A 16,192-nucleotide genomic window follows, 5' to 3' on the forward strand; every position below is an offset into this window, starting at 1 on the left:
ATTTGTAATGTAAAGCCGTGATTTAATTAAATTGTAATCAACAGATGTTATCAAAAATTAGCTGAGAAATCACTAGTTGTGGTGCGTAAAACTTTCAGTTGTGACCAATTACGGTTATCGATTTTGTAATAGTGACCAAATCGGGTAAAATTAAAAAAAAACACAAATAAATAAGATTTATTGTTACATCTTAAGTTGTTTAATTAATTACTAATCAACTAAGTAATTAGAAATGCCACTTCGTGTTATTGTTGTTATGCTTGGTTGCACATATTTTAAATTTTCCCAAATTAACTGTTATGTTTGTAAAATAAGTCAGACTGTTTGAAAGTTGACGTACCCAAGCTGTCAAGTCATGTTAAAATATAAGATGTTCGTTAGAAGTTTATTTACTTTGCAGAATGCAGTTACCGAATTAAAATGATATTAAAGGACAAAAAAGGCTAAAAGGCAGAAAAAATATAATGATAAAATGGAAATATCATAAGTTAAAAGTTACGCAATCTTACTATTAGATTGTGCTTTACACAACAGAATCTGAATAAAAGCTGTATAAATTTGTTAATCTATTGAAATGTGCACCAAACGTCACACTTTCGAACCAACACATGTTTTTGCCAATTTGTCATCTCGAGTGTTAACATCATTAGATGAAAACCAATGTTCCTCCGTGCAAAGGAGATGTGTAGAGGTAATAATTTTTATTCATATTTTACCAATAAGAAACTATAACAAATGGTAATAAATATGCAAACTAACTTATACACGACTACATTCATCATAGTATTATCCAAACATTGACACACATTAAAAACTTTTAAAAAATTTTAAATTAAGGTTTCTGGGACAGCAGAGACACTTGTGCTTCCAGATGAATTTTTGTTAACAATAATGATTACCAATAAAAAGGAATCCGTAGATGAAGCAAAAGCAAGTGTGGCAAGAAGATTAGAATATGTTGAGCAAACGTTATACAATCATGGTGTGCAGGTAAAGAAATTTAGTTTTGTACGTGAAAATCAACCATATTAAACAATCCCAAAACTTTGTAACCATTAAAGCTGGATTTGTAATAAGAAAAAACTTTATAAATGGAAAAATTAAATATTATTAGGGAAATGAGGTTCAAATTACAAAAAATCTCAGTCGACCTGGGGGTAGAGGTTGGTTTCATATGGAGACACAAGTTGATGCTCTTTTTCACTGGTTTGTATTTAATATTTTTAATATCACATAAAAAATATTTTAAGAGGTTTTAATTTTGTTCAAACTATTTTTTGGATAATCAATAGTGCTATATATTGGTAAGTTATATAAATCACTTGGTCTGTTTTTTCAGTTTAATATATTTTGCAATACTGTTTTGTATAGACTTTAATCGATGCTTTATCTGTTATTTAAAAGCTATATATTTTAATTGTAACCTTGATTACAGTTTAAGCAAGTGTATGAAACTTAACAATCTGTTTACTGAGAAATTAGATGACTGTGTTAAAATTTTACCAGTTGCGTTAAGAAACAATAAACAACAATTGGAAAATAAAAGGTGTAATATTAGGCTTTTAAAATATTCTAATATTTTAAGAATTAATTTTTTTTCTATTTTAATGCATAAACAATAAAATATAATTAACAATAAATAATTTAAAGTTTGCAGCTTTAAAATGTATTAATTTTTAAGTTACAGATTCTATTTCATTCTCATCATTAATTATTTATTTTTTAAGCTTACTTTGACACTTTCTGAACTTTATACAGTGTATTTATTTCAAATTTGAAAGATGTTTTTAAAGGAAATGTTAATCATTTTTTAGAAAACAAACTTGTTTAACTGCTCTGACCAATGCTCAACAAAAAGCAGCTGAAGTCTGTCGTCTAATGGGGCAATCATTGGGAAAACCTATTTTTATCACTGAAAATATTGTTAGAGAAACCAAGGGCTGTGAAGCTTATGAACATTTCCAGAATAATGAAAAAAATGGTGTGACACCTGCTGTTCCAATGGGGTTATTAGGGGTGATTGAAATACAAAGAAGAATAAAAGAGAATAGTATAAGTGTAAGAGTTGATGTGACCACTACTTTTGAGATTCAGAAAAGGTGCAAAAAATAAAAACCTTTATTTAGTAATTGTAACCCACAAAATTAATTTTTAGCTTTTTCCGTTTAACTTTTTGCACTGTATGTGTTTAATTTAAACCCATTTAACTTGTTGTTCTGTAACCATTACACTTAAGAGTAATAAAGCATAATTTACATTGTTTTCTTCGATATGATGTTGCTTTTTACAATAACCAAAAATTTACTTGTTTTGTGCAAGTATTTTTAATTGTTTGTGATTTAACTTGAATACAACACTGTGATATTAACCACTGTAGGTATGTGTTTTTGTCAAGTTTAAGTGACAATTATAAACACACATTTAACATTTTTTAACTGTATTTTTTAACCTTTGTATAAATAATCATTTTAATTTTCATATGTCAAATTTCTTTTTTAAAAGCTGAAATTTGTGGTAGTACAATACATTTAGGTATTTTTTCTGGTCACTTTCATTGTGTTTAAAAGTATAAATTTGTAATTCATTATTATGTACTGTACTAATACATTTTATAATTTAAGTGTTTAAACTGTCTTTAAATAAACCAATTTTTTATATTCTGTTACATTTAATTTTTTTTCTACAATATTTTCTTACCTGAAATTTTTGACCAAATCGCATTACTGCTTTAATTAATCACAAATAAAAAGCAATTTTATTTTTAGCATGGGTAAAAATATTTACCAAAACAAATTTTAAATAACATAACAGGATAGTGTGTCAAAATGCCTTTCAATATAACATAATAAACCGAACAAAAACCATCTTGAAAAGCATTTTGTAACATAAACTGATACAAGTTTTTTTGTCGAATTAACAAAAAACAGCTCATCATAGTCAAGCAAGCATTGCAATAAATAGAAAAATTTGTCAACTTTCATTCAGGTTTGTAATACATGTGTATCTGTCTCTGAAATCCTACAAGGAAATATAAAGGTAACATAGTTTTTTAACAACTATTTATGCAATATATTGTTTTGAAATTCAGCTATTTTCCTTCACAATTATTAGATGTAAAAGCTAATTTAATTAATTTTAATTTTTAGAAATGCTATATTATTTAAATACGGACCATAAAAACAAGAAGTTAAGGTAGATTATTATAAATTATGCCAAGGCATAAATACACCAATACCTATGTTTGGTTAATATTGGGTTAACCTTAAGGTAAATAATAAAAATTTAGCTTCAAGTTACAAGAAACTAGTTTATGATAAATTGAGCAAACTGACCTTTGCAAATATTACGAACTGGCATTTCCAAAAACTCTACATTTTCAAAACCAACTTGTTGAATTAAATATTTGGAAAAATCTTTAGGTAGTAACTGAATTGAAGAGTAGTTTTTGAAAATTCTTTCCTACAACAACAAAAATTATTTTTTCGTATTAACTTTTATGAATAACAAAATAATTCACAATTCAGTTAAACCACAACCTCACCGACCGTTATTTTTTTCTTTTTCATATATGATTTCCATGCTTGTGGCTCGAGAATTAGTTTGCCTCCAGGCCGCAGCTGTTTATAAAACCTTTCAAAGGTATTTTTTAAACCCTCATCACCCCAATTTAGGTGTATCCACTTTGTGACACTCATACACAGAATGACATCATATTCAGGTTCTTGGTACTTTATCAATTCTTCTTTCATAGGAACATAATTTCCCTTATATCCAGGATGATTTGTTAAAAATAATATTAATTGAATTTCATGTTAAAAAAAAAATTTTACCTGTAAAAATATAACATTGTTTGGAAATTTTGATGTATCATCCTTTGCTGTTTCAACTGGGGGGCCAACTATTGGACCAAACATCGTGGCCATGGAGTCTGGATACTTTTTAAGAATTGTATTTTGTGGCCTGTGTTCGCAAGAAAAAGCATTTTATATTTATTAGACATACTAATTAGAATTAAAAAACACACAGAGTATGCTGTTACAAATTAAATTTTATAAAACCTAATAATCTCAAATATAATAAGGAAAAAAATGTTTTACCGTGTTTCAGCTGTTACATAATGTCTTGTGTTCTTTCTTGCATTGTGAATAAGAATTTCATCAATATCAATACCAACAATTTTGCGAGGTTCATATTCTCTTGCTATCAAAATCGTTAAGTGACCAGAATTGCAACCCACATCCAATACATCTTTGTCTAAAAGTACATTCAAAGTAATAACATCATTTTGTGAAAATATGTGAAGAATGATAAAATCAGTTAGAAATTAAAATACCTTTAAACCATTCTTTTTTAAAACAGGTCATTCTCTCATCTTGAAACTTATTTTGATTTCGATATCCATAATATTGGCGATAGTTTCCGAACTGAAATTTTTCATGTTTTTTTGAAAAGTTAGGTTTTCTTACAGTTTTTTCCTTAGACTTTGGTTGGCATGTTTGTGTTTTATTTGGCGTTGCTATTTTTGGTTTGCACACTGTTTTAGAGTCTTGGGTTTCATGCGAAACAATATTTATTATAGAATGTTGCAAAGGTTTTTTATTATCTGTTTTGTTCTTTATGTCTTTCTCTGAAGCGACAACATTTTTCTCAACTGAAATTTTGTTGTTTTGTTTTGAAACTGATGCTTTGCGTTTTTGAGCTTTGGGTGAAAATAAAATAGAGCTTCTACGAACATCTTGCGGAACAACAGGAGATACAATTGGATCAGTAATTATAACTGAAGGCTAATAAAAAAAATTAATATATATTTATAAAAAAAAGAATTTTAGTCTAAAATAGCAAATATTGAGAATTTTGAAAGAAGATTGTATGGCCAAGTAACCTTAAATTAAATTGGGATAGCAATACTATATTTATCACATGTATATATAAACAGCAATTTTGGTATTAAAATTAATATTACCTGTGGAAGTGGAATAGTTAGTTTATTAGATGTTACGTTGTACTGAGAATGTCCCAATTTCTCTTTCACAGATGTATCTTCTTGTTTTATTTGTTCTGTAACCTTAGTAGAAGTTACTTCACTTTCCTTGGCAACGTTGCTCTTGTCATGTTTCCGCTTTTTTCTGTTGATGAGATCTGAAGTAGCAATTGGTTCCTTCATCAGAGTCTTAGTACTTGTTGTTTTAATTTTAGCAGAAGGTGTTGCTAATAGACCGAGTGGGTCAGTCATATCACTTGGAATAACAATATTGATTGTTGAGTTTCTAGGCGGTAATGGACTGGAAGACGGTGTAACAGCATTCAATGCACGGTTAACTTTTTCATCAAGCATAGAGTTTAAATTTAAGGGATCGGCGATGTTTCCTCCTAATAGAAATTTGTTGGGTAATATGATGTCACCCGAAGCACGACTTTTGTGTGCCGCTCCCTGACGTCTTTGCTTATTGCTGGTTTGGCCCTTTTCAAATGGAAAATCCTCGCTGGTGCTGTGCCTCCTTTTTCTGCAAACTCGCTTTCCAGCTATTTGCAAACCAATGGGTTTCGAATGTGTTTTATTTAGTTTTTCTTTCGTTAAAGGGTTATCCATTACACTAGATTCCTCTGTTTTACTGTCATGTTCTTTTTGACAAAAAGTAGAGCTCGGATTTATTAGTTTTGTTGGAGAAGGCGACTTTTCCAAAGCAGACGCCATGATCTTCTATGTCATTTAGGCTTGCGGTAAACAAAATTGATTTTTATGTTTTCTCTTTAAAGATAAAAAGATATCTTATATTTATGAATGCCAAAGGAATTACAATTACGACGATTTCAAAATCACATTTCTTACGTACATTGTACGAAATAAAAAACAAAGTCAAGAAGATATTGCATATTTATTTTTTAAAAGAGGATAAAGTTAGTTTGGTTTTAACACTCGCGGGGTTTAAGGACGACGAAACTGCGAGTACCAATATTTTGTTCAAACGCACGTGTTTATAAGGTTTATTTTTCTAATTTTGTTTTCTTTGTGAACGGGTGAATTTACTCGTTAATAGATTTTAAATTTCGTTGATTTGCCATACAGTCCTGTTATACTAAACAACAAGCTAATATAATTAAAACACTACGTAACAGAATTTAATTGGTTGATTTGCCATCATTTCCTAATGCAATCATTCGTTATTGCCGTCTAAAAAACTATTTAAAAATTCTCTTTACATCGAAGTTCGGGTTTAAACTATTTTATACAAATACTGCTAAAATTATGCGAAAAAACAACATTATTCTTAAAATTGTGCACAATTTGCAAAATAATAACTACACATAGCTTATGTTAGTTTTATATAACAATTACGCTACGATATTACATATTGTTACTCCTGTGGACAAATTTTAAAACGTAATTTCTTGTACATAGCACAAGTTAGTGGGGGTACTTAGTTATTGTCAATTTGTCAAAGTTTATTGTCTATTTGTCAAAGTTTTTTTTAATTTTTTCAAAGTTTTGTTAAGTATAAAATTGTCCAATCCTCTTTTGTTTTACCCAATTTCCAATCTTATTTTCGTTACATCTGCGTTTTCTGCCTGCTTAAAGTTAAGGAAACAATGACATTCAATCACAAACTGATATTTGAAATGTTAACATTTGACAATTGACAACAATAGTCTAAGCTTCTGACAATGTAAACTTCACATTATTAATTGTTTTGACTTTTATTGCGATGTTTAACACTGTAGGTGCGCCGCCCAACTTTAATAAAAACATGTTGTAATACACTAATTAAGTTTAAAAAGTAGATTTTATTTTGTGATGAAAAGATATAAATTTTAAAAAGAAACGAAAAATTTATAGTAAGCGATAGTGTGGACTATTTATTTATTTTTTAAATAAGCTGCAGTTAAAAAAGGTTAATTTGACAACATATAAAAATAAACTTATTCGGTTTAATAAATCTAGATTTATTTTATATTAAAATGCCAAATTCAACATTTAATGTATCTTGGGGGGCTGCAACGTACTTTAATACTTTGGACGATTATATCGTTTTCATTTCTCTAAATATTTTGCTGATAATAGCAGGCTATTTAGTAGTAGCTGTATTTACATATAGTCTCAAATATTCGGGCAATAGAGGCAGCGTGCAATGCTGGACTTCAAATGTTTTTGTTACGCGAATTTTGCTGCCTGTTGCTACAGTCTGTAACTTTTTTCGAGTTTTGGTAATCTACATTCAGTTTTTCTACGGAACAAGGTCAGATGTTTTCTGTCTAATAAATACTCCCCTCGGAAACCTTTTGTATGCCATGAGCTCAGTATCTTTACAAAGCAGTTTGTGGGTGAGACAATATAATCTTTACTCCAATCCTTCCATGTTTCACCTGAGTACAACGGGGCTGCGGTGTTTCAGTAGATTAACACTTTCCTTCATTATCATTGGAACCACGTTTAGTTTTTTTATAACTTCTGTCACAACAAAATACATTGCCACTCCTATTGGTTGTGTTCCAAACCGAGAGCATACCATTTTACCACTTTGGTATGGACTTTCTATGTTTTTGGCAGTTTCGGTAATAGTTGAATTGATGCAACTGTTTCTTGTGCTTTACCCATTAATCAAACACGTTCGTGAAAACGATGCAATTGAAGAAAACAACAGAGTTCATTCCTTAATTCGAAGAGTCGCAGCAAGTACAGGAGTAAGTGTGGCATCCGAAATAATCTTTGAGGCTTTCGGAATTGTTTTGGTAGTTCAAAATCAAAGCATAGCTGCCACTTCATTATATAGCGTAGTTTTAAATATTGTTGTAATTTGTGTGTTCACTAGTTTCATAGACTGGCAACGCCGTCTTTTTATTTTGTACAAACAAGCATTAGTTTAAATAATGTTTTTTTTTTGTTATACAAATTTGGGACCTATCTTAGAAGCCTATTTATAAAATGTTGTATTTTGCTTATACGTTATTGTTCTAGTTAGGAATTAAAAAACATGTAAATATTTTTTATAAGAATTTTTTAACTTAAAAAAAATTCTTATAACTATTAAAAAAAGATTTTAATACGAAACTTTGTTTAATTATATTTTTTCATTTTACAAAATAAATAGTTTCTTGTAAAAATAAACAGTTTTTTGTAGTTGGAGGTATTTGTTTACAAAGTGAGTTTCTCATATGATACATAGCCTTGGTCAATGGGAAGTACTCATTTATTATTATGTACCTACCAAAGTTATAACTGTTTTAAGGAATTTCAAAAGTTAAATTGCAATAGTTTTTGTATGTTAAAATAGTCCTTGTAGATCAAACCAATATGCAATTCATGCTAAAAATAAAATTGTCAAATCGTTTTTCATTTCAGGCATTTCCTTAAACAGTAAATTTACATCCGCGACATAATTGGGTAATCAAAAATTGTTGAAAAATTATTTTTCGTTTTTACAAATTTATTTTAAATTATAAAAACTTAAAAGAGAAATTTAACCCTTATCAAAATTACAATTACCACTTAAGTGTCAAAATTTGCTACAAAATGACTGTTTAAACAAAAAAAAGACAACATAATTGGTAATGATAATGTTACGTCTATTTAAAATTGAGTAATTGACAGTTTTTTGCCTGTGTCAACTTTACGTTATTGATTGTTCCGTTTATATTCACGGCATCAAAACGCTATGGGCGGCGCCGTACGTTATTTATATTGAGTAGTTTATATTTAGTAGCTGTATATACTTAGCAGCTTAAACTATAATTTATTTTAAAGATAAATCATTACAAGTTCAAAGTTAACTATGAGTGATTTACTCGTAATAGTAATTGTGGTATTTCATATCACTAACAAAAGTTTATAAAAGTCTATTTTTAAGATCACATTAAAATAATGTAAACGAATTTAATTATAGACTACAATCTATTTTACAGAAAGTTGCTAAAGGGTTATTAAAATGGAAAATAACACAATATTTAATGTATCACAAAACGTTGACAAGTATTTTCAAAGTGTTGGCGATTATTTCGTTTTTGCTGCTCTAAATATTTTGGTGGTAATAGCAGGATATTTGGTAATAGCTGTGTTTACATATGGTATTAAACATGCTGGGGATCACACCATTAGGAAATGCTGCACTTCAAGTGTGTCAGTCACGCGAATTTTGTTACCTGCTGCTACAGTATGTAATTTAGTCAGAGTTTTAGTAATCTATATCCAATTTTTTTATGGAACAACCTCAGATGTCTTCTGCCTAATAAATACCCCCCTTGGAAATTTCTTGTATGCTGTAAGCTCAGGATCTTTACAAAGCAGTTTGTGGGTGAGGCAACATAATCTTTATTCCAACCCTTCCATGTTTCACCTAAGTACAAGGGGGCTGCGATGTTTCAGCAGGTTAACACTATCTTTTATTATTATCGCAACGGCTTTTAGTTTTCTGATAGCATCTGCCACAACAAAATACATCGCCACTCCAATGGGCTGCCTTCCAGACCCATTCCATACAATTCTTCCACTTTGGTACGGACTTTCGCTGTTTTTAGCAGTTTCAGTATTGGTTGAATTGATGCAACTATTTCTTGTACTGTACCCATTAATTAAACACGTACGAGAAAACGATGCAGTCGAGGAAAACAACAAAGTACATTTCCTGATTAGACGAGTTGCTGCAAGTACAGGATTGAGTGTGCTATCCGATGTAATCTTCATGGCTATTGGAATTGTTTTGGTGGTTAAAGGCCACAGCATAGCTGCCACTTCGTTATATAGTGTTGGTCTAACCATTGTTGTGATTTGTGTGTTCACCAGTTTCTTTGACTGGAGGAAACGTCTTTTTGTGTGTAAATCGTTGCACTAGTGTAAAAAAAACTGTGAATAATTTCTATTTTTTCATTCGCTTAATTCTTCTACATTGTAAATATCAAAAAGTTACGAAAATTTGTTTAAAGGTTGTTAAATGACTAATAAAATAAAAAAACTGTTAGTTGTTAGTTCATTTTTTAAACATCAATAACAAAAACAAGTACATAGAACGTAACAACTGCACGAACAATAGTAAAGTTTATTGTCTTGATATGTGGAAGGTTATGTAAACATGCTCACCTGTTGTCGGCTTTTAATAAAACTTTTCCCTTAAGTCTGGTAAAAAAAAGTCGCACCAATGACAGGTTCTAAATTTCTTTGAAGTTTATTTTGATATTACGTAGTAGGTAGATACGGAAACGTCAACACTTAAAACACCTTTTAGACATATATGTTAATGTAGGAATAGGCTGTCTGTAACCATATTAGTTTGTGGAAGGCTAGAGATAACTTAACAAACTATTTTTGCCCCGAAAATTCTCATAAAACATATTTTGTACATTTTTTTAATGGCTACAGATGTTTAACTTTGACTAAAATATATTAAACAAATTTAATGAAGTACTGATATAAGAGTTTATTCTAAATAATGATTTTTGTAAAACCGAAAATTAACACAGTGCATAATTGAAGAAAAATGAGAGCAAAAACATATTTAAAATGTGACATATTTGTACAAAAATTATATTTCAGAAACTTATCATTTTCTAAAATAAAAAATCTTTACATTTCTTTATTTCACTAACAACCCAATAAAATATAAAAAACTCAATTTAAAATAAATACGTTCTATTTTCAAGTAGCACAAAATTAAAGTTTACAAAGTTTAAAAAATAAAAGCACAGAGTTGTTTAAAAGGCACCTATACAAATTAAAAAAAAATATGTTGGCAAAAAAATAAACTTAAATTTTTGTACAGATTACAAACAGTAACAAAAAAAATAACAAATCATAAACAGATTCTGTTGAACAAATATAAAATTTATTTTGTTGAGTTAAAAAGTCACAGAAAGAGGGGAGAATTGCATGAAAAAAAAATTAAATATCAGTTTCGTTATATTTCGGATTAACTTTGCGATTTTCTACAAAAAGGTCTGGACTGTAAACGGTTCTAGTAAAGTCAGGTGGTAGGCTATTTCTCTGGTGAGAATTGCTGGGTTGGTTCTTGGCACGCAGTTGACTAATCTGATTGGGTTGTGAAGCACTAGGGTGAAGTTTAGGGGGTAAGGTAGGGGGGGACTCGTAAGATTGGGATAACCCAACATTCGGGAAACTCTGTTTGCGATACTTTTGAAATCGATTTTCACCTGATTTTTCCAAAAATTTTGTTTGAGGCGATTTTGCTTCAGTAATGTTTTTGTAAGAAGTTGATGGTGTATTAGCAAGCGAGCTTGTTTTATCCGTCATTGTGATATTCGTTGTAGAACTTGTTCTATAGGGAATGCTTTCTTGGCGAACTCTAGTTTCCGGGGAAGCTTGCTAAATCATTTCCAAAATAAGATTATAAATACAACTCTCATGATATACATATTTAAGTAGCTGTAACATGTATATAATCGATAAACCTCTTGTTTTATTAAAAACTTGTCTAAAGCTTGCCCTAATATTTATATTTTAATTGTAGTAATAGGGTTACAACTCTCAACTAAAATTTGACCGCGATAATTTACCTATGCACCACAAACAGAAGTTTTAATAATTTTGTGAACGAATAAATTGGACATAAATAGTATATATATATATATATAGATATATATATCATCCACTAAGCTCTATTATTTACAAATGGTGCAATACTCTATGATGCTTTAAGTAAAGCAAGTTTGAGTAAAACAAACAAATGCAAACCATTGACCTCCCTCCTCAAACAATAGACTTTACATTAAAAAAACGATGTACCTGAGTTGTCTCAGCAGATTGAAAGGCTCGTTTACTTTCAAAATATAGCTCGGCAGTAAGTCTGGTACACACTGATGGGATTTGTTTCATTTTGTTCCATGCAGAGTCACTGACGTTGGATTCGAAATCATATGCAACCATGCGATTTACTCTTGTTAACATCTAAAAAAATAACATATCATAAGGATTAAATGTTGATTTGTTATACTGATGTCATAATATATATTAGATTATTGATAATGAGTTATTTTTTATATTTAATATATCTCCTTTTTTCGTCATATGTGAATAGCACAACCTTTTTTTTGAATATATCAAATAAGGGATTAAATCACTTCCGGCAATGTAATCTCTGTATTTCCTTATTGTATATCATAAAAGGTTTATATAGTTTATTTAATTTTAATATACAAGATCTTAAAACTTGTTTTTGTACTTTTTATGGGAAACTAATATAACAGTGTACCAGGATTTTGGATTAACAACAATTTTTAAAATTGTAAATTCTACCTGCATCATTTCCTTTCTCTGTCCATCAAACTCAAACATTTTGCACAAATCCTGAATGTAAACAGAACCAGTTCCCTTATTTCTCCAAGCATAATAATCTAAAGTTGGCAAAAAGATATTTTCAAAATTTTAATTTATTTTTAAATTTATAGCTCTTCCAGAAAACAATTAAATCTAGTTCATGTTTTATTCATTACTTTTATAATTTAAACTTTTTTAAAAATTAAAAAAAAAACTAATTTATTAAACCCAAACTCGCAAATTGTAAAATACTTTTATGCTAAACAGTAAAGTTTATACATTTTTTAAGTTCTTGGAAGAAAATTTGCTGGGATAAACCATAATTTAAAAACTTGAAATGTCAAGAAAAAGTAAAAAAAAACACAAAAAATAAACTGTCGAGAAAAAGTAAAAAACCACAATAAAATTACCTGGTGCAGTGGAATGAGCAATTAAAAAGTCTGCTTCAACAGGAACTTTCAATTCAGTAATAGCACTATCAACCATATCGCCAGAGGCTAAACGAAGACTAGGACTCCCGTCAACCATATCACTGCTTACATGGGTTAGTCTGTGGCCCGGGTCTTTTTTAAAACCACGACACGCCTTTGAAATTAAATATAACCTATTGTTATTGTGACTTGATACACTTGAACAATTTTCAGTAATTTCAAAATATCAACTTGCCCGAATTTATATTAGTTACTTTAAAACACTTAACTTAGTCACTTTCTGTATCTTTTTATTGCAATTACCAAATATGCATTATTTTTATATATTAGTAGGTTACATGGAATATAAAAAGATTTAATTTTTAAAATGGAAACATTGTTTGGAGTTGACTTGCCTGGATAAAAAAAATCTTTGGTTTTCCAGCCAAACTTTCACACCTATCTGCACCAAAAGGACTTGTAAAATCTTTCACATGTAGAGTATCATCTTTGGCATACAAGACATCATTGTCGCCACCATGTGTTAAAATTGCACAACCGAAACAATCGTAGTTTGTATGGTCAGCATCTGAAACTAAAATTAAAATCAAAAAATAAGTAATAGAACAAATAAAAACTTAATAAAACTAGAAGTAATTTTTTAAATAATTCCATATAAAAAAATCATACTTTTTTGCAAAAAGTCTTGGATTTGTTTTTTTGTAGCATCAGGCACAACTTTAATATATTCAAACCCAAGTGCTTGTGCTGCTTGAAACATGCTATTGGCGTCCAAGTCGGTTCCTTCTCTTACTTCCATTCTCAATTTTGGATCAAAATACTGAATAAAAAATAATTTTTTTATATTGTCCAAAGTACAGTTTCTATTTTTACTAAATTAAATTTTGCTTAAAATTCTAGCTTTTTTACATAAAATTCTAGCTGAAAAAATTTGATAGGCCTTTTTGAATTAAAGTCACAAATATTTTAAAGTTTACATTAGGCCAACCTTTTGATTAAAAATGATAAAGCATCCCCTTTGTGCATGGTTCATTGAGTACCGATACTCTTTTTCAAGTTGATGAAAACTTGTAGTAGGAGTAAGAGGAACTGCATGATTTTCCTTTTCATCCCAAGCATCACCCGCCTCCCCACCCGCATCCACTTGATCTTCGTCTTCACTCAAGTATGCTGGGTGACTACAAAAAACAAAATATTCAATTTGAATTCTAACAAATTTTTCAATTTAGTACAATAATAGTAAATACAACCTTATGCTTTTAATAAAGTGTTTGACAGATCTGGTATCCTCTTGTTTATTTAAATCATCAGTAGGTATTTCTTCTTCGACTTCTTTTGTTTGCTGTTGTTCTTCAACATAAATGGCTCCAATGTGGTCTATTAGTGTAATTTCCTTATCACATCGTAATTCCAAAAACTCACTAAATTGAGAAAAAAAAAGGTTATCTACTGAAAAAGTCAACTACACTACAGGCTGAAGTATATACTAGTAAGTCACTAAAAACAATAGGGATACATTTTTTCTAGAATATTTTTATGGTATCAATATAAAAAAGATTTTCTTACTATTCCATTAAAAGTTCGCCAGCTGAGATATATAAGCGTGGTGAGTCAGATTTTATACCTTGCATTACAACTGCCCCTAGTATAAAGAAAACACATTTTTTTTAATTCAAAAAATCTAACCAAAATTCTTAATAACTTTTTAAAAGTTCTCTTAAAGCAAGTAAACATTTTTTTAAGTAAACCTTAGAAGTTTTAAAAAAAAATTCAAGTATTGGGCTTTATTAAGAAATTTAAAAAAAATTCGTTTTACATAAAACTAGTCAATAGCCTATGCTGATCAGCATTTTAATGGTCTCAAGATGGTCATAATATTTAACTATTTGCCTTTATTCATTTACCCGCCAGTGTGCACTACAAACAGGAGTTTTATTTAATTTGCAGGCCTATAAATGAAACATACAATCATTCATCAAATACCATTAGGTATAGATTATTCACATTTAATGTGACATTAATATGCTTTTCTGGTATTTTTTTGGGTTTAAACAACTTTTATGCTAATGCTAAAGAATCATAAATAACATGGTAAACCTATGTAAACTTTTAAACCAACCTGCTGGAGGTGATGCTGGAAATTCAAGTTGTTGGGGATCAAAAACAGAATTTCGGCGATCTTCATACGCCAATGAATCCACAGTATCAAAATTCTGTCATTTCCAAAAAATTTATTGCGATAAATTTTGTTTCATTCACTATTGTATTTTTATTTGTTTTCAATTTAAATAATTACATTTCCACTTGAACCCGTTTTTCTTGTGTGATCCTGGGCAGGAGTTGAAACAAGGTGATCATATTCTATTTCAACATCTACTTCATAATACTGTTGTGTTGGAGAAATAATGCTTGGTATTTCTATCGGAGAACTTCTCTAAAATTAAAAGAAAAATATTTTTGCACATTTTTAATTTTAAAATATGAAAATAAATAACAAAATAGAAGCTCACCTGCTTCTCATGAATAATTTTCTTTTTGTCCTTATTATTCTGTTTATCTTTTTCCGATGACATTTTTATAATTATTACACATTTAGTATAGGCTATTCATTACAATATTTAAAGTTTACTTTGTATTTAAAAAACTAAATAAAAAAAATTCATTAAACAATTAAGAATTAAGATGCCTGGAAAAAAAATTCATTTATATAATGATTAATATAGTTAAGGGTGTTTTTTTCGCGTTACACAATATATATTACACTTAAAGCTCAATATATAAAATATTACCATGCTCGTATTACCATTACACTACCTTTTTTAAAACATTTGCTTGATTGTAAAAAATATAAATAATGCAAAAAACGTTTTTAAATTTATCCTAATTTGTGTCAGTTTCAACACAGTTTCTAAATTACAATAAGTGGAAGATACTCTCGCGTTTGTGACGACTTTTTAATATTTAACAATTGCGGATGTCTACAAATTGTGAAATCCATGACGTCACATTCATACATTGTTAACGCTTACTATAAAACATGGGACTTACCTACGGAATATCAAACTACATTCATATTTTATACGGAGCTATATAAGTCGTATTGTATTCAAAAAAATTTCGGTAGTACACAGTTCTCTAAAATTACAATACAACTCCAAACACAAAAACACCATAACTAACTCCCTCAAGAGAAAAACAATTGCTTACAAATGAAAAAGTCCAAAATCCATAAGCAGCAGTGTTTCCAGTGATTTAAAGTTGTAATGGTTTGTAAAAATACACTTGTTATTCAATTTGACTTAATTTATTGTATCTTTACCCACTAAGTCGCAATAAAAAAATTTAAATATTTGGATGAGCCATTTTAATAATTAAATATAATAAAATTAATTGACGAACAAACTAGTGGTGCAATATTTCAAAAAATGGTGCAATAAATAGAGAAAACTTAAATAGCAATAAAAACAACTTGCAAAGATCTTTTAATTTTCTAATAAGAGGA

The 16,192-nt window shown here is 29.2% G+C and overlaps 3 protein-coding genes across 4 annotated transcripts; 1 reads left to right on the top strand and 2 right to left on the bottom strand.

Moving 5' to 3' along the window:
• The first annotated feature begins 352 nt into the window (after positions 1 to 352).
• On the top strand, positions 353 to 2,843 carry LOC145746647 (interleukin-1 receptor-associated kinase 1-binding protein 1-like). The gene is made up of 5 exons (XM_082564824.1): positions 353 to 691; positions 838 to 990; positions 1,115 to 1,206; positions 1,436 to 1,546; positions 1,815 to 2,843. The coding sequence occupies exons 1-5, from the start codon at positions 575 to 577 to the stop codon at positions 2,110 to 2,112; spliced, it is 771 nt and encodes a 256-aa protein (XP_082420950.1). The 5' UTR covers positions 353 to 574; the 3' UTR covers positions 2,113 to 2,843.
• LOC145746626 (7SK snRNA methylphosphate capping enzyme-like) lies at positions 2,706 to 5,829 on the bottom strand. Of its 2 annotated transcripts, none has more exons than XR_014281420.1 (7): positions 4,964 to 5,829; positions 4,334 to 4,784; positions 4,098 to 4,254; positions 3,831 to 3,960; positions 3,542 to 3,764; positions 3,333 to 3,459; positions 2,706 to 3,018 (listed from the first exon to the last, which is right to left on the bottom strand). XR_014281420.1 is itself a non-coding variant. In XM_082564823.1 (7 exons), the coding sequence occupies exons 1-7, from the start codon at positions 5,693 to 5,695 to the stop codon at positions 2,978 to 2,980; spliced, it is 1,857 nt and encodes a 618-aa protein (XP_082420949.1). In that variant the 5' UTR covers positions 5,696 to 5,829; the 3' UTR covers positions 2,706 to 2,977. The 2 variants fall into 2 exon arrangements, 1 of the variants encoding a protein (XP_082420949.1); XM_082564823.1 differs by having other exon boundaries at positions 3,546 to 3,764.
• A 4,574-nt stretch (positions 5,830 to 10,403) lies between these two features.
• LOC145751883 (uncharacterized) lies at positions 10,404 to 15,395 on the bottom strand. Its single transcript, XM_082568018.1, has 12 exons — positions 15,201 to 15,395; positions 14,987 to 15,124; positions 14,810 to 14,903; positions 14,257 to 14,332; positions 13,941 to 14,111; positions 13,679 to 13,868; positions 13,360 to 13,510; positions 13,086 to 13,264; positions 12,670 to 12,844; positions 12,239 to 12,336; positions 11,729 to 11,890; positions 10,404 to 11,308 (listed from the first exon to the last, which is right to left on the bottom strand). Exons 1-12 carry the CDS (start codon positions 15,261 to 15,263, stop codon positions 10,868 to 10,870), a joined length of 1,938 nt encoding a protein of 645 aa, XP_082424144.1. The 5' UTR covers positions 15,264 to 15,395; the 3' UTR covers positions 10,404 to 10,867.
• Positions 15,396 to 16,192: the final 797 nt, after the last annotated feature.

The sequence above is a fragment of the Corella eumyota genome, chromosome 1, assembly GCF_963082875.1.
Source record: "Corella eumyota chromosome 1, kaCorEumy4.1, whole genome shotgun sequence".
NCBI classification, from domain to species: domain Eukaryota; kingdom Metazoa; phylum Chordata; class Ascidiacea; order Phlebobranchia; family Corellidae; genus Corella; species Corella eumyota.